This window comes from Rutilus rutilus (genome assembly GCF_951802725.1).
Source record: "Rutilus rutilus genome assembly, chromosome: 1".
Lineage (NCBI taxonomy): Eukaryota > Metazoa > Chordata > Actinopteri > Cypriniformes > Leuciscidae > Rutilus > Rutilus rutilus.
The window spans coordinates 65,886,794-65,911,466 of NC_140209.1; the positions used below are offsets into that span (position 1 = coordinate 65,886,794).

Consider the following 24,673-nt stretch of genomic DNA (forward strand, 5'->3'; position numbering starts at 1 on the left):
GGAATCGATAAGGAATCGCATCGATAAGCAGACTCGACAATGGCATCGATATCGATAATTTCTTAACGATGCCCATCCCTACCCACGGGTCTAAATATTATAATATTCACCATATATCTAGCAACAGTTCAACTGCAATGTGAAATTTATGCAACAATAACAAACTAATATGTAAGAATTTCTTACCTGTATCTTTCTTGTCTTCAAATCGCGTACGCGTTCTTCTGAGGTAATTCCAATGTAAGCTCACGGCGCTCGACGAAAAGCAGAGACTTGTGAAGTGTTTTGGTGTTTTGTTTCTGAGGTAATGAGCGATCGCGTTCCACGTGGAGATTTGCATGTGAATCTCTTTTGCGCGAGTGGGCGTGTTCAAATTAAAAGTAATTAGGAAGCGTTTGAGAAGCTGGACATCTTGTTGGTTTTATACAAATTACTTAAACAGAGAATATTTGTTTTCAGTTTGAATCCGATCATTTAAAAGTACACACTTAAATGTTTATAAAGGTATATGGCTCATAAATGTGTGACAAGTATTCGCTGAGTTTTGTTTCAGTTTATAGACGTGCTCAAGAAAAAAAAGTTCACCGCGACGGAGAGGCAGAACGCACACCCTGTCTATTTTCTTTATTTTACAAAAGCACAATGTTTTGATTTGATTGTAAGTGGACACATACAAAAGTAGAAATATCACAGATTATTTTTTATTTTTTCTGTATGACCATAAATGACGGAGTAATTTAAGTTTATAGTGCTACAATGTGGAGAAAATCCAGCAAAACGCGCCGGCGCGTTTGTCGACCTCAGAGGGTTAAAAGATTTACAAACTGTCGGCAAGACCTCAAGCCAACCCCGGACATTCTGAGACTGGATCTTTATGCTTAATGCATTAAGACAGTTCAATTAAAATATTTATTAAAAATGTAATGGCAATCAGATGCGCCCAAAATATAAATGCAACGCGTTGTGCTGCAACATTACCTCACAAGAAATATCTGCACAAGAACAATCACACAAGAAATATCTGCACGAATTAAGAATCTGGGTAAGTCGCATTATTTAAGCCTTTCATTATGTTAGGATGATTTTGTGTATAAAATAAAAAAAATACTGCTGTTTTTTTTACAGGCAGAGTCACGTGTATTATGCTCACACTAAATTCTCTGTTGCACTTATATAAATGCGCATTGCACGCACAATCATCTTAATAGCTGTACAAAAAAGTTATGCGCTGGCAAGAACGTCACTTTGCTGTTTTAATAAAAGCAATGTTGAATATTCTACATGCACTCATCTCCTGGAAACCACAGCGATGACAAAGTATATATAAAAATTCGTAAACGTTGTCCATTACCCCTTTGAGTGTTTTAAGAGAAATCTTGTAAGGCTTTGAGTGTGTTGTTTTTTATGTGCCACCTGGTGGATATTCTGTGAAGCGAAACACATTGAGGGAATTTGTAAGTAGTGCCCCCCGAAAGCACTTGCAGAATTCTGCGAGACTCAGCGAGACGAATTGCAGAATGCCGCGGGAGAAAACGCGTGTTTTTAAAGGCCACATCTGTATTTCTGATGTTAAAAAAGTAGGTAGTGCCCCACTTGGTGGAATGAAACCCTATTTCTAGGCCTCTTTTAGGCTACCGACAGCGGCCAATCTCTCTCTCTCTCTCTCTCTCTCTCTCTCTCTCTCTCTCTCTCTCTCTCTCTCTCTCTCTCTCTCTCTCTCTCTCTCTCTCACACACACACACTAACCCGACCCCTAAACCTACCCATCACGCACATACACACAAGTCAAGCGTCTATAAAACGCCGATAGTAGGCTGGGTGAAACCCGTAGTTGTTGGGACATCAGAGACCAGTTTGTCCAGGAGGGCAACATGTTTATTAGCAATAGCTAACGTTAGATCCGTAGTGTCCGACGTTTTGAGCCATTCCTACGCACATTGCTTGATTTTTTTTTTTTCCCATCGGACTTCAGTAAAGGGCTACGGACCTTTCCCACCATCTTTTCCGACATGAAGAATACACTTTGCGGGTGTTAATCGAGCTTGATCGCCGCTATCAGATGAAGATGCGCTGCTTACGTCCTCCTCCATGTTTACATGTGCATAGTGATATTGGCTTGATTTCGGCTGTGACCTACTTACATTTTCGATGCTGATTGGTTGAAAATCTAGCTCAACAGTTTTATATGTCTCAATACGCAGTCAAAATAGTGCACCAATAAATACACTTTTCTCATTAACTGCAGGATAATGCGTGGAGAACTTTTTGTTTGGATACCTTTTATTAACGTTGAACATATTGAGCAAAAGAAAATTTAGTGCCCCGTTTGTCGGAACGAAACTGAACGATACAGCTCACGTACAGCAGCCTATTAATAGCCCTATCAGCTGAATGGGAGGAGATTAAAAGAATGGCTTTTTTTTTTTTTTTTTTTGGAACAACACAATCCAAATATACATAACGAAGGACAAAAAGGCACATTGAGCACACTGATCTCAAAAGAGAGACTTGAACAGTCACACACCTTTTTTAATGATTTGTTTCTCATTTCTCCCCTGTTTAGGTTGGCACACTGTAAGCTCACCGGTCAGTGCTGTGAAATTGTGTCTTCAGTTCTACAGTCATCAAACTCCTCCCTGAGAGAGCTGGACCTGAGTAACAATGATCTGCATGATTCAGGAGTGAATCTGCTCTATGCTGGACTGAATAGTCTAAACTGTCAACTCAACATACTGAGGTACTTGAGGGTCTGTGAAAAATAACCACTCAAGGACATATCCTGGCAAACTTATTCTGAAATGCTTTATTTTTTCACATCAATCTATACTCCAAATGCCATTATGCATATGTAAATAAATGCCTTTCTGTTTGGAGTTTGCATTTTCTCTCTGTGTTGGTGTGGGTTTCCTTCTTGCACTCCGGTTTTCCCCCACAATACAGTAAGTGAATTGGAGACAGTAAATTGCCCATAGGTGTGAATATATGTGTCTGTGTTTGAGCCCTGTGGTGGACTGGCCATCTGTCCAGGGTGTCACTTGTCTGTGGCCTTAGACGGTCCCCATCCAACCTCACAGAGCATGAGAGGACCCACAAAGAAGAATGGGAGAAAATCCACATCATACCCAAAAATACTTTAAACTGTAATCTGCACCAGATTAGGTGCATTTTAGATTTTTCTGGTTAAAATTGCTTTTTAAAATTCACAGAATACACACACACACACACACAAATGTTTCCAACAATAATATAATGAACACCAGGTTTGTTGTGCCTTGTAGGTATAGGCTATGCACAGTGCTGCATAAAATAATAATAACAATAACCATAGCAGCCTATAAATCTTCCTAAATATTTCAGTAACATCTAAGCTAGAGAAAAATATATTGATTATCATGTTACTTCAAATGTTTCCATTCGTTATGATGATATGAAATGAGATAATAGTAAAAAAATGAAGCCGTTTGGTGCGTTTTGCTTTTCGAATGTATCAAATATGACACATTCAAACGCGATCGCGCTCAAATATAAAACATTATGGTTACCATATACATATCTACATTTGAGCAGGTATCCACAAACACAGTAACCGTACCCACGGGTCTAAATATTATAATATTCACCATATATCTAGCAACAGTTCAACTGCAATGTGAAATTTATGCAACAATAACAAACTAATATGTAAGAATTTCTTACCTGTATCTTTCTTGTCTTCAAATCGCGTTCGCGTTCTTCTGAGGTAATTCCAATGTAAGCTCACGGCGCTCGTCAAAAAGCAGAGACTTGTGAAGTGTTTTGGTGTTTTGTTTCTGAGGTAATGAGCGATCGCGTTCCACGTGGAGATTTGCATGTGAATCTCTTTTGCGCGAGTGGGCGTGTTCAAATTAAAAGTAATTAGGAAGCGTTTGAGAAGCTGGACATCTTGTTGGTTTTATACAAATTACTTAAACAGGGAATATTTGTTTTCAGTTTGAATCCGATCATTTAAAAGTACACACTTAAATGTTTATAAAGGTATATGGCTCATAAATGTGTGACAAGTATTCGCTGAGTTTTGTTTCAGTTTATAGACGTGCTCAAGAAAAAAAAGTTCACCGCGACGGAGAGGCAGAACGCACACCCTGTCTATTTTCTTTATTTTACAAAAGCACAATGTTTTGATTTGATTGTAAGTGGACACATACAAAAGTAGAAATATCACAGATTCTTTTTTTATATTTCTTTTTTCTGTATGACCATAAATGACGGAGTAATTTAAGTTTATAGTGCTACAATGTGGAGAAAATCCAGCAAAACGCGCCGGTGCGTTTGTCGACCTCAGAGGGTTAAAAGATTTACAAACTGTCGGCAAGACCTCAAGCCAACCCCGGACATTCTGAGACTGGATCTTTATGCTTAATGCATTAAGACAGTTCAATTAAAATATTTATTAAAAATGTAATGGCAATCAGATGCGCCCAAAATATAAATGCAACGCGTTGTGCTGCAACATTACCTCACAAGAAATATCTGCACAAGAACAATCACACAAGAAATATCTGCACGAATTAAGAATCTGGGTAAGTCGCATTATTTAAGCCTTTCATTATGTTAGGATGATTTTGTGTATAAAATAAAAAAAATACTGCTGTTTTTTTTACAGGCAGAGTCACGTGTATTATGCTCACACTAAATTCTCTGTTGCACTTATATAAATGCGCATTGCAATCACAATCATCTTAATAGCTGTACAAAAAAGTTATGCGCTGGCAAGAACGTCACTTTGCTGTTTTAATAAAAGCAATGTTGAATATTCTACATGCACTCATCTCCTGGAAACCACAGCGATGACAAAGTATATATAAAAATTCGTAAACGTTGTCCATTACCCCTTTGAGTGTTTTAAGAGAAATCTTGTAAGGCTTTGAGTGTGTTGTTTTTTATGTGCCACCTGGTGGATATTCTGTGAAGCGAAACACATTGAGGGAATTTGTAAGTAGTGCCCCCCGAAAGCACTTGCAGAATTCTGCGAGACTCAGCGAGACGAATTGCAGAATGCCGCGGGAGAAAACGCGTGTTTTTAAAGGCCACATCTGTATTTCTGATGTTAAAAAAGTAGGTAGTGCCCCACTTGGTGGAATGAAACCCTATTTCTAGGCCTCTTTTAGGCTACCGACAGCGGCCAATCTCTCTCTCTCTCTCTCTCTCTCTCTCTCTCTCTCTCTCTCTCTCTCTCTCTCTCTCACACACACACACACACTAACCCGACCCCTAAACCTACCCATCACGCACATACACACAAGTCAAGCGTCTATAAAACGCCGATAGTAGGCTGGGTGAAACCCGTAGTTGTTGGGACATCAGAGACCAGTTTGTCCAGGAGGGCAACATGTTTATTAGCAATAGCTAACGTTAGATCCGTAGTGTCCGACGTTTTGAGCCATTCCTACGCACATTGCTTGATTTTTATTTTTTTTTCCATCGGACTTCAGTAAAGGGCTACGGACCTTTCCCACCATCTTTTCCGACATGAAGAATACACTTTGCGGGTGTTAATCGAGCTTGATCGCCGCTATCAGATGAAGATGCGCTGCTTACGTCCTCCTCCATGTTTACATGTGCATAGTGATATTGGCTTGATTTCGGCTGTGACCTACTTACATTTTCGATGCTGATTGGTTGAAAATCTAGCTCAACAGTTTTATATGTCTCAATACGCAGTCAAAATAGTGCACCAATAAATACACTTTTCTCATTAACTGCAGGATAATGCGTGGAGAACTTTTTGTTTGGATACCTTTTATTAACGTTGAACATATTGAGCAAAAGAAAATTTAGTGCCCCGTTTGTCGGAACGAAACTGAACGATACAGCTCACGTACAGCGGCCTATTAATAGCCCTATCAGCTGAATGGGAGGAGATTAAAAGAATGGCTTTTTTTTTTTTTTTTTTGGAACAACACAATCCAAATATACATAACGAAGGACAAAAAGGCACATTGAGCACACTGATCTCAAAAGAGAGACTTGAACAGTCACACACCTTTTTTAATGATTTGTTTCTCATTTCTCCCCTGTTTAGGTTGGCACACTGTAAGCTCACCGGTCAGTGCTGTGAAATTGTGTCTTCAGTTCTACAGTCATCAAACTCCTCCCTGAGAGAGCTGGACCTGAGTAACAATGATCTGCATGATTCAGGAGTGAATCTGCTCTATGCTGGACTGAATAGTCTAAACTGTCAACTCAACATACTGAGGTACTTGAGGGTCTGTGAAAAATAACCACTCAAGGACATATCCTGGCAAACTTATTCTGAAATGCTTTATTTTTTCACATCAATCTATACTCCAAATGCCATTATGCATATGTAAATAAATGCCTTTCTGTTTGGAGTTTGCATTTTCTCTCTGTGTTGGTGTGGGTTTCCTTCTTGCACTCCGGTTTTCCCCCACAATACAGTAAGTGAATTGGAGACAGTAAATTGCCCATAGGTGTGAATATATGTGTCTGTGTTTGAGCCCTGTGGTGGACTGGCCATCTGTCCAGGGTGTCACTTGTCTGTGGCCTTAGACGGTCCCCATCCAACCTCACAGAGCATGAGAGGACCCACAAAGAAGAATGGGAGAAAATCCACATCATACCCAAAAATACTTTAAACTGTAATCTGCACCAGATTAGGTGCATTTTAGATTTTTCTGGTTAAAATTGCTTTTTAAAATTCACAGAATACACACACACACACACACAAATGTTTCCAACAATAATATAATGAACACCAGGTTTGTTGTGCCTTGTAGGTATAGGCTATGCACAGTGCTGCATAAAATAATAATAACAATAACCATAGCAGCCTATAAATCTTCCTAAATATTTCAGTAACATCTAAGCTAGAGAAAAATATATTGATTATCATGTTACTTCAAATGTTTCCATTCGTTATGATGATATGAAATGAGATAATAGTAAAAAAATGAAGCCGTTTGGTGCGTTTTGCTTTTCGAATGTATCAAATATGACACATTCAAACGCGATCGCGCTCAAATATAAAACATTATGGTTACCATATACATATCTACATTTGAGCAGGTATCCACAAACACAGTAACCGTACCCACGGTTCTAAATATTATAATATTCACCATATATCTAGCAACAGTTCAACTGCAATGTGAAATTTATGCAACAATAACAAACTAATATGTAAGAATTTCTTACCTGTATCTTTCTTGTCTTCAAATCGCGTTCGCGTTCTTCTGAGGTAATTCCAATGTAAGCTCACGGCGCTCGTCAAAAAGCAGAGACTTGTGAAGTGTTTTGGTGTTTTGTTTCTGAGGTAATGAGCGATCGCGTTCCACGTGGAGATTTGCATGTGAATCTCTTTTGCGCGAGTGGGCGTGTTCAAATTAAAAGTAATTAGGAAGCGTTTGAGAAGCTGGACATCTTGTTGGTTTTATACAAATTACTTAAACAGAGAATATTTGTTTTCAGTTTGAATCCGATCATTTAAAAGTACACACTTAAATGTTTATAAAGGTATATGGCTCATAAATGTGTGACAAGTATTCGCTGAGTTTTGTTTCAGTTTATAGACGTGCTCAAGAAAAAAAAGTTCACCGCGACGGAGAGGCAGAACGCACACCCTGTCTATTTTCTTTATTTTACAAAAGCACAATGTTTTGATTTGATTGTAAGTGGACACATACAAAAGTAGAAATATCACAGATTCTTTTTTTATATTTCTTTTTTCTGTATGACCATAAATGACGGAGTAATTTAAGTTTATAGTGCTACAATGTGGAGAAAATCCAGCAAAACGCGCCGGTGCGTTTGTCGACCTCAGAGGGTTAAAAGATTTACAAACTGTCGGCAAGACCTCAAGCCAACCCCGGACATTCTGAGACTGGATCTTTATGCTTAATGCATTAACCCTCTGGGGTCTGAGGTGTTTTTGGGGTCCTTGAGATGTTCTGACATGCCCTGACATTTGTGCTTTTTTCAGTTGCTTATAAACATAGTAATGGCAAAAAAAAATTACACACTATTTAGCACAAACAGGGCTACCATAATATGTGAGCAACAAGAATGTACATGTCTGCATTTTTGAGAGAATAATGTTTATGCGTGGTTATTGAAAAAACTAAAAACTAAAGTTTCTGAAATAAGACCACAAAACACACACTAAATATGTGCCAATAAGACTTTTGTCTAATAGATGTCATTGCCTAGTGTTTTTTCTTCAAAATTATGTGAAAATCACCCTGCCTAATCCTTCACATAACACAATACATTGATTTGAATTTTGCAAAGCACTTTCTGTTTGGAAAGGCCATATGCGGAGTGGGCGTCACAGATCATGCATATGTAGTGGTTCACACCTGAGGACCGCATACTTAATGAGCCATTCATTCAGGTGAGTCACTGAGCCACAAGAATGCAAGAGCAACAGTTGGAAGCATCTCAATTCTTTTTTATTTTTCCACATATTGTGCTTGCAATTTGGCCTATAATAGCCAAGGAAAACATGTAATTGTGCCGTTAATTCTCATACTGTATTTTCAGTTTTGGAATATTTATCCTCTCCCCAAATTTGTCACTAATAAAACACAATAAAAATTATTTAAAGAAAAGGCTTATATTTACCTTTTAATAGTTTGTTTACATCTACCTTGTAAATATTTAAATAAACAACAATTCAAGTGTAATCTTTCTTTGTACAAACTAAAGTATACATTTTATCATACATATTTCAAAGTTAAGGATTTGATTGATTATTTGATTATTTTTGACAAAAAAATTGGCAAATAAAAGCTTATTTGAGGTGGCAGATATTTTACAGTAAAAATGTATAATCTATCCAAAACTAATCAACGAAATGTTGTCTTTCATATGTCTGTAACATAGGTCTTTCATTTTTATTATAAGGAATATAAATGCTAATTTGCAGTTTAATACGTTGCTTATACAAATATATATATGTGCATACACACACACACATATACATGTGTATATATTTATACACAAAAATAAATTTTATTTATATTTTTTATATACATTTTTTTTTCACAAATTGTGCTTGTAAATTGTATAATATCCAAGGTAAACATGTCTAGTAATTGTGCAGTAAATTCTCATACTGTATTTTCAGTTTTGGAATATTTATCCTCTCCCCAAATTTGTTACTAATAAAACACAATAAAAATTATTTAAAGAAAAAAAAATTATATTTACCTTTTAATAGTTTGTTTACATCTACCTTTTGAGGGACATTTTCCCTTATTATTATTATTCCTCACAGCGCTGCGAGACGGTGTAAACAAGTAATGATCTGAATAAACTTGTGTTTTCTTGAGCTGATATGGGGCTCGAGAAAACACAGCCCCTCACAGGTTTGCGCCGTGGATTCCCGCGAGTCAGACGCGGATACTGTGTTTGTTTTAGGCTCGCGCAGTCTTCACTCGGACGCGCGCTTCAATCCGTTGTGGAGACTCTCTTTTCGTTCCAGTGAAATTACAAAACAAAATACACACACACACATGTCTCTGCCTGATATACAACCACTGATAAACATAATCTGATTTGACAAAAAAAAAAAAAAAACTATGAGTGCAGATTTGAACTCAGAACCTCTGACACGCTAGGCAAATGTTCTACCACTAGACCACTTGATGATCTCCATTTCAAGCACCTTATGTTGTGATTGCTAGCCTATTTACTTTTTATGTATTAAATCCAGGAAATTTGTTAATGAAAATAATATTAAAATTAAGATACAATTAAAACAAAACGAAATTCGTTTTAAAGAATGGATTTGTGCTTTCTGTTTTGAAGTCTCTGTGAAAGTTTGAAAGTCTTTTAGTGCTGCTTCAGAGCGCTCGCGTCCATAATGGAGAACTGTCACGTAATATTGTTTTTTCCTCATAAATGCGAACATGTGTCAACTAAAGCAAGTAAATTAAGACTTACCCGAAATATTATCCACGGCTGGATCAAGTCGCTCAACGTTCGTCGCTCAAAATACAAACGTTCGTCGTCAGAGTCCTGCTCTTCTTCTGAGCAAAATTTGAACTCGTGTCATCTTCCAACAGCACAGGAAAGTGAATAAATGAAACTTGCTGGTTTTAAGGCATTTCAGGGGGCGTTTACCTTATTTTGCATAGATCACCTCAGCTCATTATCTTATGAATAGCGCGCTCTGCGAGTGGGTGTGAACTCATTACCGATAATTAGGTGAGACGGGAGAAACTGTACTTCTCTTTAGTTTCTTACAGATTACATTGCAGGAGAATATTTGTTTTGAATGTGAATTGTTTTATTTAAAAGTAGAAATTTAAAGCTTTCTTTAGACGCATGTTTCATGGTTGTGTGATAAGTATTAGCTGAGTTTCAGTTCATTTTCCAGACTTGTTTCAAAAAGATTTTTGCGGAGACAGAGTGAGCTGAAAGCGCACCCTGTTTATTTTATTTATTTAAAAATAAAAACAAGGTTTTGATGTTAATGTGAGTGTACACACAAAAAAGAAGACCCTCTATAGTTTATAATCATGTATTTATTTTATTAATATGACCGTAAATGACGGACTTTTTTAAGTTTATGTTGCTGCTATGTGAAAAAAATCCAGCAAAACGCGGGGGCGCGTTTGCCGACCTCAGAGGGTTAAGACAGTTCAATTAAAATATTTATTAAAAATGTAATGGCAATCAGATGCGCCCAAAATATAAATGCAACGCGTTGTGCTGCAACATTACCTCACAAGAAATATCTGCACAAGAACAATCACACAAGAAATATCTGCACGAATTAAGAATCTGGGTAAGTCGCATTATTTAAGCCTTTCATTATGTTAGGATGATTTTGTGTATAAAATAAAAAAAATACTGCTGTTTTTTTTACAGGCAGAGTCACGTGTATTATGCTCACACTAAATTCTCTGTTGCACTTATATAAATGCGCATTGCACGCACAATCATCTTAATAGCTGTACAAAAAAGTTATGCGCTGGCAAGAACGTCACTTTGCTGTTTTAATAAAAGCAATGTTGAATATTCTACATGCACTCATCTCCTGGAAACCACAGCGATGACAAAGTATATATAAAAATTCGTAAACGTTGTCCATTACCCCTTTGAGTGTTTTAAGATAAATCTTGTAAGGCTTTGAGTGTGTTGTTTTTTATGTGCCACCTGGTGGATATTCTGTGAAGCGAAACACATTGAGGGAATTTGTAAGTAGTGCCCCCCGAAAGCACTTGCAGAATTCTGCGAGACTCAGCGAGACGAATTGCAGAATGCCGCGGGAGAAAACGCGTGTTTTTAAAGGCCACATCTGTATTTCTGATGTTAAAAAAGTAGGTAGTGCCCCACTTGGTGGAATGAAACCCTATTTCTAGGCCTCTTTTAGGCTACCGACAGCGGCCAATCTCTCTCTCTCTCTCTCTCTCTCTCTCTCTCTCTCTCTCTCTCTCTCTCTCACACACACACACACACACTAACCCGACCCCTAAACCTACCCATCACGCACATACACACAAGTCAAGCGTCTATAAAACGCCGATAGTAGGCTGGGTGAAACCCGTAGTTGTTGGGACATCAGAGACCAGTTTGTCCAGGAGGGCAACATGTTTATTAGCAATAGCTAACGTTAGATCCGTAGTGTCCGACGTTTTGAGCCATTCCTACGCACATTGCTTGATTTTTTTTTTTTCCCCATCGGACTTCAGTAAAGGGCTACGGACCTTTCCCACCATCTTTTCCGACATGAAGAATACACTTTGCGGGTGTTAATCGAGCTTGATCGCCGCTATCAGATGAAGATGCGCTGCTTACGTCCTCCTCCATGTTTACATGTGCATAGTGATATTGGCTTGATTTCGGCTGTGACCTACTTACATTTTCGATGCTGATTGGTTGAAAATCTAGCTCAACAGTTTTATATGTCTCAATACGCAGTCAAAATAGTGCACCAATAAATACACTTTTCTCATTAACTGCAGGATAATGCGTGGAGAACTTTTTGTTTGGATACCTTTTATTAACGTTGAACATATTGAGCAAAAGAAAATTTAGTGCCCCGTTTGTCGGAACGAAACTGAACGATACAGCTCACGTACAGCGGCCTATTAATAGCCCTATCAGCTGAATGGGAGGAGATTAAAAGAATGGCTTTTTTTTTTTTTTTTTGGAACAACACAATCCAAATATACATAACGAAGGACAAAAAGGCACATTGAGCACACTGATCTCAAAAGAGAGACTTGAACAGTCACACACCTTTTTTAATGATTTGTTTCTCATTTCTCCCCTGTTTAGGTTGGCACACTGTAAGCTCACCGGTCAGTGCTGTGAAATTGTGTCTTCAGTTCTACAGTCATCAAACTCCTCCCTGAGAGAGCTGGACCTGAGTAACAATGATCTGCATGATTCAGGAGTGAATCTGCTCTATGCTGGACTGAATAGTCTAAACTGTCAACTCAACATACTGAGGTACTTGAGGGTCTGTGAAAAATAACCACTCAAGGACATATCCTGGCAAACTTATTCTGAAATGCTTTATTTTTTCACATCAATCTATACTCCAAATGCCATTATGCATATGTAAATAAATGCCTTTCTGTTTGGAGTTTGCATTTTCTCTCTGTGTTGGTGTGGGTTTCCTTCTTGCACTCCGGTTTTCCCCCACAATACAGTAAGTGAATTGGAGACAGTAAATTGCCCATAGGTGTGAATATATGTGTCTGTGTTTGAGCCCTGTGGTGGACTGGCCATCTGTCCAGGGTGTCACTTGTCTGTGGCCTTAGACGGTCCCCATCCAACCTCACAGAGCATGAGAGGACCCACAAAGAAGAATGGGAGAAAATCCACATCATACCCAAAAATACTTTAAACTGTAATCTGCACCAGATTAGGTGCTTTAAAAAAGTACTGAGTTAAGGCTCTGTGTACTTAAGCAAAGTAAATATTTCAGTATCACAAATCTGTTTATTTTTTAATCTTTTAATTTTTTATTTTGCTTTGTCATTATATAGTGTAGATTGATGTCGAAAAAAATAACCTAAAACACTACAGGCAGCATAAGGTTGCAAACATTTTTATAAATAAATAAATACATATTTTAATCATATTAATAATTAATAATAAATAAATATTTTTCCAAGTTGGCGGCAATGGCTCTACGATCTATTTAGGCTTACAATGCTTTAAGTTAAATTGTTTTACTTGAGCTCATTTTAATTAATTAAACTGAACAAGAGGCAAAACAATTTTTTTGAGTATATGTTTGTTGTATAATGTCAGTTGTGATTTTCACTTTGATGCAACATAATGTGTATAATAACCCCAAATCACAATTTCTTATTGAAGCAAAATCTGCTGATTACAAGGAGCAGGCAAAGTCAAGTCAAGTCACTTGAGGGACATATCGTGGCAAACTTATTCTGAAATGCTTTATTTTTTCACATCAATCTATACTCAAAATGCCAAATACTCCAAATAAAAGCAAACAAAACCTTTTTTCCTTCTTTGTCATTCAGAGCAGATTTCCTGTAGCAGAAACGAGTCATGACTATACTGCCCTCTATATGTCTGGTGCAGTCATAGTGCGCATGTGTCGAATGTGCCCATCCTGAACTTTATTGGAAATTGTATATTGGGTCAATGTAACTCAGTTAAGTTAAAACAGCATTCCCTTGTTTTATGTTAAATAAACCTGATTGAATTAGGTTACAACAACAAAATTAGAATTTATTGGTAGAATCAGTTAGAAATACTTCCTTAAAGCAACAACTGCACTTTCACTTTTTTATAGTGCATGTTTATGTAAAAAAATAGCATATTTTCTAATGTAAAAATAAATAACTTGCTCATCATAAATGATATCCTCAACTGTATCAAGTCCCTCATAATGAAACGGAAACCACAGTTTTGCTCTTTTTCTGAGGTAAATTCTTCCAGGATTATTTCTCACCGCATTCCAAATTTTAGAGTTAATGTGGACATGTGAATCTACTATTTGCACAGGTTCACTGTTTATGTATTTCTATGTATGTGTGAAAGAGAACCAAGAAAAAAGTAGTGGTGACTGAAATTGTTATTGATTTAAATAAAAAAAAAATTTAAGAGAACGATTTCCATTGAAGTATATCGGGGGCTTTACATTCATGTTCTTTGCAGACCTTTCTCAAAAACATCTGACAATGCATACAGTGCTCTAAAACACTAGTCTGTATTAATAATATTGTTTTTGTAATGATTTGTTTCTTATTTCTCCCCTGTTTAGGTTGGCACACTGTAAGCTCACCGATCAGTGCCGTAAAATTGTGTCATCAGTTCTACAGTCATCAAACTCCTCCTTGAGAGAGCTGGACCTGAGTAACAATGGCCTGCAGGATTCAGGAGTGATGCTGCTCTGTGCTGGACTGAAGAGTCTAAACTGTCAACTCAACATACTGAGGTATTTGAGGGTCTGTGAAAAATAACCACTCAAGGACATATCCTGGCAAACTTATTCTGAAATGCTTTATTTTTTCACATCAATCTATACTCCAAAAGCCAAATACTCCAAATAAAAGCAAACAAAACCTTTTTTCCTTCTTTGTCATTCAGAGCAGATTTCCTGTAGCAGAAACGAGTCATGACTATACTGCCCTCTATATGTCTGGTGCAGTCATAGTGCGCATGTGTCGAATGTGCCCATCCTGAACTTTATTGGAAATTGTATATTGGGTCAATGTAACTCAGTTAAGTTAAAACAGCATTCCCTTGTTTTATGTTAAATAAACCTGTTTGAATTAGGTTACAACAACAAAATTAGAATTTAGTGGTAGAATCAGGTAGACATACTTCCTTAAAGCAACAACTGCACTTTCACTTTTTTATAGTGCATGTTTATGTAAAAAAATAGCATATTTTCTAATGTAAAAATAAATAACTTGCTCATCATAAATGATATCCTCAAATGTATCAAGTCCCTCATAATGAAATGGAAACCACAGTTTTGCTCTTTTTCTGAGGTAAATTCTTCCAGGATTATTTCTCACAGCATTCCAAATTTTAGAGTTAATGTGGACATGTGAATCTACTGTTGTATAAACCCTGTTACTACCAACTGACGTATTTGCACGGGTTCACTGTTTATGTATTTCTATGTATGTGTGAAAGAGAACCAAGAAAAAAGTAGTGGTGACTGAAATTGTCATTGATTTAAATAAAAACATTTTTTTTAAGAGAACAATTTCCATTGAAGTATATTGGGGCCTTTACATTAATGTTCTTTGCAGACCTTTCTCAAAAACATCAAACAATGCATAAAGTGCTCTAAAACACTAGTCTGTATTAATAATATTGTTTTTGTAATGATTTGTTTCTTATTTCTCCCCTGTTTAGGTTGGCACGCTGTAAGCTCACCGATCAGTGCTGTAAAATTGTGTCATCAGTTCTACAGTCATCAAACTCCTCCCTGAGAGAGCTGGACCTGAGTAACAATGGCCTGCAGGATTCAGGAGTGAAGCTGCTCTGTGCTGGACTGAAGAGTCTAAACTGTCAACTCAACATACTGAGGTATTTGAGGGTCTGTGAAAAATAACCACACAAGGACATACCGTGGGAAATTTATTGTGAAATTATTCTTATTCCAGAATTATTTCTCACTGTATCCCAAAATTAAAGTAAATGAATATGATCATTCTGATGAAACGTGATGCATTTGAGTTGATGTGGGTGTTGACTCTGTTTGCATGAATTGCCTCAGATCATTACCATATGAATAGCATGCACTGTCTGTAGGCATGTTCACATTTGCTGGAAACTTACACGAGAGACAGTTATATCTCTCTCTCTTGTACAGATTATATAAACAGAGAATATTTGTTTTCATTTTAAATAGGATCATTTAAAAGTAGACACTTATATGTATCTACTAGGGATGTTAACGATTAATCGACGATCGATTAATTGTTGATAATACATTTAATCGATAAAACTTATCAATCATCGATTAAGCAGGTTCATGCGCGCGGGTACTGCTCAACCACAAAACATGTATAGCGAGCACGCCGGAGTTATGTTTGGGACCATTTTACACCTTCATCATGACTATAAGTTTGCGTGTGCATTCGCAGCCTTTTGTTTTGTGCAAATGTAAGTTGTAATGTTGTGTTTATTTTGTGTAGGCCATATAGGATGCATTTGGTTATGAATTAATGTAGTAAAGCTTACAGTGATCCTCTTCAGTTTCAGGGCACGCAGCTCAAACGGCAATGCACGACTAATAATGACTATTGGACTGTCATATTACATAACATTATAAAGAGAACAATATTGTAATAAAATATTGTGAATTATTTGGGTTTAGTTGCCATAATCGCGTTGCTCCAGAAATAGCGTGTCCACAACATGAGTCATTCTGAATGGCACGTAACTTGTGCAATCACTTCATTTGTGCAGATATCATTTGTAATATTATGTTTATTTTGTATGTATCTGATTAATCTCAAATAAGGTTGCGTTTCTTTGAGTTAAATAATTAAATAAAGTTAAATAAAGTGCAGTTTAATGGTATTCATTAAGCGCGCAGCTCAAACAGCAATGCACGGTTAATAAAAACTATGATTAGGACTGTCATATTACATAACATGAGAACACTGTTTTATTAAATCGTTGTGAATTCATTGGGTTTAGTTGCCATTTTCAGCGCATTGTTCCTGGAAGAGCACGTCCATAACAGTCACAAATTTCAAAGCATGCATCTGAGGCGATGGTGACACTTTTCATTAGTCGTTATATTTGATTATTAAATTTAATCAAATGATCTATCACATTGAAACATTTTACAATCCTACTAGCCCTTTATTTAGATTAAAAACCATTCTCATTAATTTGGTGAGGAACAGCGTTTTGTGCAGTATTTGCACACCCTGTCATGCTGTTGGCCATATGCCACTGCGGCAGACTCAAAATGCAGTGTTACGCTAACGATTAATCGATTAATTGATCGTTAATTTAAACGACGATCGATCATGGCAATTTGTTAAAATTAACATCCCTAGTATCTACAGATATATTACTCTTGTCTGTGTGACAAATATTTGCTGAATTTTGCTTTCCTTTTTTGATGCACTGCAAAAAAAAGTTCACAGAGATGGCTGAAAACATCCTGTTTTTGTTTTGATTGCAAGTGGACACAAATTAAAGTTAACTTTTTACAGTTTCGACTGATGTATTGCTGTATAACCATATTACTAGGGCTGGGTAAAAAATATCGATTTCTCGATTTTAATCGATTCTCATTTTTATGAAACAATATCGATTCTTAAATCCCAAGAATCGATTAGTCATCCTTTTTTCAGTTGATGAATGAATGGATCATTGTTGCGCACATCCCATCCAATAAATCGCAATAATCTTTGTGCTTTGTTATTATTGATATGAAACAAAGTCTCAGATTTCAAATTACATCCATTTTCTTACGAAATTCAAAAACATAATTACCGTTTTGGCGCTGTTGCGTGAGATCGCTCTGGCGCAGCTCAGCTCAAGAGAAGCAACGGAAGCAACTCTTCCGCCTTAATAACACCAGTTACAGCGCGAAATAAACATGAATGAGCTTCTGAAAGTGTGTTAAAAGATAGAGTACAACTTATTGAAGTCCGTATCATGTCTCATGGAATCGCTCAATCAGTGTTTCAACCGTGGAAAGACGTTAGTAAACAATGTCATGTAACGTCACATTTACCTCAGAAAAAACATATCCACTGACCATACACTCGTTAGTCAGCTAGGAAAGTTAACTCTAGAGAGGAGCATTTTGTTAAATATATGCACCATATTATATAATCATTAGCCTATAATTTTTAATGTTCTTCAATATTTAATGCATGTTTGAATAAATCTGGAAAGTTTTTTATGACAGCCATCATTATATATATATAATTTCATATAACTTTATTATTATAAAAATAAATAAAAGTGTATTTTAAGTGTTTGTATACAAATCAGTTAATTTTTACCTTCAATATTATAGTAGGCTAATGAAGCCTATAGGCTAGCCTACCACTGACTCCCATAATTTACAGCATTAGTTAAGAGATTTGTTTTCCTTGAGAAAATTTGCAATGTATTGTACCTGATATCCAAAATAATCGATATTGAATCGAATCGAATCGTAATCGAAATCGAATCGAATTGCAAGCTTGTGAATCGAAATCGAATCGAATTGTGAAATTTGTGTCAATACCCAGCCCTACATATTACCATAAATTAGTATTGTATTATACACTAACATGGACACTTACTGTTGTTGTAGATTATCTCAGTGTTTGGTGACAGAGGAAGGTTGTGCTGCTCTGGCTTCAGCTCTGAGTTCAAACCCTTCACACCTGAGAGAGCTGGATCTGAGCTACAATCACCCAGGAGAATCAGGACTGAAGCTGCTCTCTGATACTCTCAACCATCTGGACAAACTCAAGTATGTTAAAGGGACACTCCACCCATTTGCATTAAGCTTTGCATTGTTAGAAACCCAGTCATACTATTGAATGGTCGTGCAACACTCTCTCATTTTCCCCTGAGACGGGAGAAATCCGTTATTTACCTCTTACACTTCCTCCTACTATGACGCAAAAATCGTCATTTTGCGTCATTGTAGGAGGAAGTGTAAGAGGGGGGGATTTCTGTTGAGACTACAACACTCGTTCCTCATCTTTCCCAGGGGGCGGGAACCGCTCACGCTACAGACCTATTACAGATCAGTGGGTGGGACTTTACTCTCTGAAACTGAAAGCAATATCCTCCATCTTGTTTGAAGCTAAGCTAACAGGCGCTGTGGAGACAGATGTAAAGTTATGACAATAGCGGAGGAGAGTACTCAATATGATATAGAAGAAGAGGATTTCGGAAGTCTGATGCTCGAATCAGGTGTTTGTGGCTACCTTTACAAGCCGCATTATAGCGAAGAGCAGCCGAGGCAGAAGACCTGCCTGCCGCGGACGAGGAGCCTGCCTGCCGCGGACTGGTGGCGCCGGTGATCTCACTATGCAACTACGAACCGCTACGAACACAGAGATAGAGGCCGTCTGCGGCAAAGAATTTCAACGATGACAATTTCTCCTGGACGAAATCTCTGAATCAGACGAGGACACGGACGTTTGTGTTGAGAACTATCCTAGTTTCGCACCGCATATGTTCTGACTGAACATCCATGTACCATGCAATAATAAATCGAAAGAAATGCAAACGAGGAGTAATACACTAATGAGTTCGCCAACTAACTAGACATTTTGTGTGAAATGAATTTCAATCTCTGGTGGTAGCTAGCCTTGTAGACGGAAGAGTGATTCTCTTATTATAGGCAGATATGCGCTTTCTGGATTAGTGGGAGTGGCTTGCGGAGCTGTGCAGTGTGGTGCATTGTGGGAGTTGTTGTCTTTCATACAAATGCGTCCTGAAGTTATTTTTTGTCTTTCCTTGGTCACGAAGGCACCAAATTCAAAATTGATTTTACATTTCGACTACATATATGACCCACTTTAAATAAAAAACAGTGTTCAAATGGGTGGAATGCCCCTTTAAGTAATATAACAATAATCCTGTCTGGTGTGATTGTTGTTGTTTTTTTTAAAGGGTTAGTTTTAAGTTTTAATTTAATAATTTTCTCACCCTCATATCGTTCCAAACCTGTAAGACTTTCATTCATTTTCAGAACAGAAATGAAGACATTTTTAATATAATCTGAGATATTTCTGTCCCTCCATTGACAGTGCTACCACTTCAACGCTTCAAAAGGTTCATAAAGAGATTGTAAAACTGATCTATTTGAATTTAGTTTAATCCAAATTTTCTGAAGAGACATAACTTTATATGATTAACAGATTTAATTGACTCTAAAATTCATCAACGCACACATCAGTTATGTTAAACGGAAGCTTAGACATGCTTGCTTGATGTGTGAGAATGTGTGAGAGTTATTCTTGTGTTATGGAGGACGTTTGAGCTTCCGTAAGAACCAATGATGTTGATTCTCGTGTTACGCACACTGTTCATTCTCACTGTTACCCTTGCTGTAAAAAAAATACCAAATTCTGACAATTTCATACCATTTTCCATTAAAACAGTAATATACCGTAGAAAACAAAAATAGCCTACAGGAATATACTGTGAATTAACAGTGCTCAAAATTGACACTCTGAGGCTGTTATACCAATCACACCCTATACCTTCAGTCACTATTCCCTACATTAGTTCACTAATATAGTCCACTTGACAGAGTGAATACAAAGAAGAGAGTGAATTGAGACACTGATGAACACCTGATAAGCAGAATCACTGAAGGACAGAGAAACAAGAACAGAAAAAAGAGAAACACAAGAACTACAACTGACTTCCAGCCACAGAGTGTGAAAACAGTTTACAAACCAGTTTACGATTATTTCTTTCAGACATGTACAAAAGTTCTTGTTGAGAATTAACAGATATTTAGTCGTTGATGTTTTATTGAATATAATAAAGTGTTTAGTCACCATGATGTAGATCAGTATTTGCTGGACATCTGATTCAATGTTCTCTTTCTGTGTATAAGCTTTGAATTTATGGGTTATTAGTTTTTTTTTTTTTTTTACGTGTTACACAGTTTGAGGTTCATTCTCGTGTTACGCAGCGCGTTTGAGCTTCAGCAAGAACCAATGAGGTTCAAGAATATGTGAAATAAGCAATAGATCTAATGTTATAGAATAAAAATATTGTTTTAATGAAGTTGTATACATGTAGAGTGTATACAGAATGTAGACATCTTAGTTTAGAACAAAGATGGAGAATAAATTGAAAGTGAGTGTGGAGAAACTGAGATAGCAAATGGCATAGTTCCTTTTCGTTCTTTGCTTAGGGATAATAAGAAGTTTGAAATACCTTCTCAGTAGTAAACTGTTAGTGAACATCCCGACACCACAGACGCTGCTGAGAGCGACATTTAGATGAATATGTTAATATGTGTTGCACATTTTTCTCTTAATAACAAACAAAACAAAAACACAGTGATGAGAAATCAGCAGTAAAGAAAGCAGCTCTGCTATTCGGCACTCCTGTTTAGTCATGTCATGATTGTTTATACAGCACTTTAAACAATAGATTGGTTTTAAAACCACAAATACCATATAATATCTGTCAAAAAAAGGTCAAATTCTGACAGTATCATACCATTTTTCATTAAAACAGTAATCTACCGTAGAAAACAATGCATTGTTTGATATATTTGTCGTTTTCGAGAAAATAGCTTACAGGAATATACTGTGAATTACCAGCGCTCAAAGTCGACACTCTGAGGCTGTGTTCAAAATCACACCCTATACCCTCAGTCACTATTCCCTACATGATGAACACCTGATAAGCAGAATCACTGAAGGACAGAGAGACAAGAACAGAAAAAAGAGAAACACAAGAACTACAACTGACTTCCAGCCACACTATGAAACAGTATGAAACCAGTGTACAAACCAGCTTAACATTATTTATTTCATACATGTACAAAAGTTGAGAATTAGTTGAGAATTAACAGATATTTCGTTTTTTATGTTTTATTGAATATAATAAAGTTTGTAGTCACCATGATGGAGATCAGTATTTGCTTTAAACACATTTGTTATGGAAAGACAAAGTCAAGAGGAAGTTGATCAGGTGTTTTTGGCTGTTGTGATAATGCCATGATCATTTTGGATATGATTTTCTGATCTCATCCTGTGTATAAGCTTTGAATTAATGGCCATTTAATATTTGTCATATATCTGTTATTCTACCTCATGAAATCCATCAATGTTTCTGTTATCAGTTATTCTGAAGAATATTGAATTCATATACTGCATTCAAACTTTTTGAACTACTGCATGACTCAGACACACACAGACATCAACATTCATGCCGCAATGCATGCTGGGTTTCAGGACAGTATAAAACTCCCAGCATGCACTGCTGCATGAATAAATAAATAAATAATTGCCACCATTGTTGAGAGACGTGCTGAATTTTGATATCTGTGTTTCTACAAGTCAGTGTAACTGTTTCTTTGGTTGTGCATGATGTGCTAAAAAAATTATCATTGTAACTCATTTCTGTAGTTTCATAGTGGTGGTAATCAGGGCTTGACATTAACACCCGCCAACCCGCCAAATGCGTGTGGATTTTGCTCGTGGCGGGTAACACAGTCACTCCAGCTAGCCACTTTGGCGGGTTGAATAATTATAGTCTTTTCAAAATGCATCTGAAATAAGCCATATTACAGTGTGAAACTACGACAGTACAACTCCCTTGAGTATTACATGCACACAGTGTTGCCTTGCGCTTGCGCGCTAGTGACCGACAACACAGAAACAAGACCCCTTTAGCGTCATTTTTTCAAAAAAGCGACTAGCGACAAATCTAGCAATGTTTTGGACAAACCTCAGTAACAGGGCCTGAAGTTAACTTTTTTGACCACCAGCCACTGTGGCAGGTGGATTTAAAAATCCACCCGCCTCAGTGACTTTTTACCAGCCATTTTTATTTTGGCCTCATAAAAGGTGAAAAAAAAGGAATTGCACAAACATTTGTTCTTTAACTTGTAAGAATACACATTTAAGTGCTGTCAAGTTATTAACGAGATCCATACAAGTAATAATAACTCTTAGAATACAGATATAGACCTAGTGCAGCTAATGTGTAAACAAATCACACGCGGCTGTGTTGATGGCTGGGTTAGTTACAGCGTTCAGGAACCGTTAAGCAGAACTAAATTAATATTGTTACCGGGTAGACTACTGGACATTTTCTCACCGGTTCCCAAGTCCCAACATCTGTGCAACTGTCATTGTACTGTAGCCTATGTCAGCGCTGCATTATCTCATCTCATCTCACCAACAGTTTAATACTTAACTCACACATTCAAACGTAGACAGAGAAGGGCCTCATCTTACTCTCCGATCACATATACGTTCCGAAACACTCAAACTGCGCTGCTTTCACAGATGCTTTCTTTACTCCAGTAATGTGCTGCCACATTTTTTAGCTAAAATCCAACGAAATGGCTGACTTCGTTTAAATGTCAAAGAACAACAGTTGCAAAAAAAAAAAAAAACCTTCGCAAAGACCCGGCCCCTTTAGTTACTGTTGCTATGTCCGACAAGCTACACCGCGCTCGCGCCAAACCGCGCCAAACCATAATCTCACGCAATGAAAAACACATCGCGCAGCAGAGAGGACACTGACAACATGCTGACAAACAAGACAGTCCAGGTGACTTTTGATATTAAACAAAGTCTCAATGTTAAAATTTGGTAATTTTTAAAGAAATTTAGACAATACCGTTTTGTGGCACTGTAATGTGTCTTGACAGATCGCTGTGGTGCCTCAGTTAAAGCTGCTCGTGGACCGATCATCTCTTCCTTCTAGTTAATTTATAGCATCAAATAAACATGAATGAACATAAGAAGGAATGTAGTTTTAACTGCGGAAAGATGTCAGTAGGCCTACTCAGTACACTCAGTTTTTTCAAGTTCAAATACTCCAACGTTGAACTTTCCTGACTGCTTTGTCGGCGGATTATGATTGGCCAGATAGCCTGTCAATCAAACTCCCCGTGAAGGGTCGATTCTCAGTCGCTACCTGCCAATGTGGCAGGTAGATTGACAGTGTTAACCGCCAATTGCAGAATTCACCTGCATTTGGCGTTTGGTCAGGTGTTAATTTCAGGCCCTGCTCAGTAACCTTCAAATGTTGCCAATACTGTCTCCCCGCCGTCACTCTCTCTAGCTGCGTCTACCTTGCTCAGTGAATGAGAGAAGCAGCAGCACGTTCATCTGTTGAGCGCACGGCTGCTGACAGACGTGAATGATGAGTAGTGTTTTTCCAAGGACTTATCACTTATCTGCTTTTCTTTTGTTTTATATTTAAATAATTTGGTTTAACCATTTTAATTTACTTTCTTTTCTTGTGCTTAATACTTGTAATAGGCCTACTCACTATCACTGAGCTTTAGTTCATCCGGTTCCCGAACTCTCTCAATTCAGATAATTTTCCACATAGGCCTATAAAAAAATGTAGTCATTCACTATATAATAGCTACTCGTTCTTGTCAGACAAAAAAAAAAAAAAAAAAAAAAAAAAACCTTGGAAATGAGAGCAGATTTATTTGACATTTGGCTATATTATTATTTATTATATTATATTAAATACATTGGATGCTGGTGGAGCTATGTGGCGACATATAATACATGGTTTTATTAAAAAAAAAGGAGCTTTGCACACAACCTTATCAGAGCTAATAATGACCTGTATTGTTATACATTTATGTAGTCTTGATTTGGGTGCATACAGTGGTTTTACATTTAAAAGTAAATCTAGTTCAAGTAAATTTTAGCACGCCATAGTCAACTTTTATCAGTTATTTCACAACAACAACAATGTGGCTAGTAAAAATGCTGTGTGGCTAGTAACTTTGGAAAACCACTAGCCACATTGGCTAGTGAGCAAAAAAGTTAATGTCAAGCCCTGGTGGTAATGTAACACTTGATACAGGATTAAACTGAATGAGATTAGTGAATGAACAGGCTATATGTTATTATTATTATACAGGCTATATACATATAATATTATATGATTATTTTGTCATCATAATCAATATAACAAACTGCATTCACAAACCATGTGTGTATGCACATGTGTGACCTGCAGAAACAGAGTT

At 37.1% G+C, this 24,673-nt stretch overlaps 1 protein-coding gene across 1 annotated transcript in view; it reads left to right on the forward strand.

Annotated features, from left to right (window-relative positions):
* The window catches only part of LOC311295414 (NACHT, LRR and PYD domains-containing protein 3-like), a 55,271-nt gene extending 32,635 nt beyond the window's left edge, over window positions 1-22,636 (forward strand). The window contains exons 6-12 of the mRNA XM_084416785.1: window positions 2,564-2,737; window positions 6,062-6,235; window positions 12,286-12,459; window positions 14,252-14,425; window positions 15,358-15,531; window positions 18,275-18,436; window positions 18,680-22,636. Of these exons, the coding sequence (XP_084272911.1) occupies window positions 2,564-2,737; window positions 6,062-6,235; window positions 12,286-12,459; window positions 14,252-14,425; window positions 15,358-15,531; window positions 18,275-18,436; window positions 18,680-18,773 (1,126 nt within the window). The 3' untranslated portion in view covers window positions 18,774-22,636. The remainder of the gene's footprint in view (window positions 1-2,563; window positions 2,738-6,061; window positions 6,236-12,285; window positions 12,460-14,251; window positions 14,426-15,357; window positions 15,532-18,274; window positions 18,437-18,679) is intronic.
* The last annotated feature ends 2,037 nt before the right edge of the window (window positions 22,637-24,673 follow it).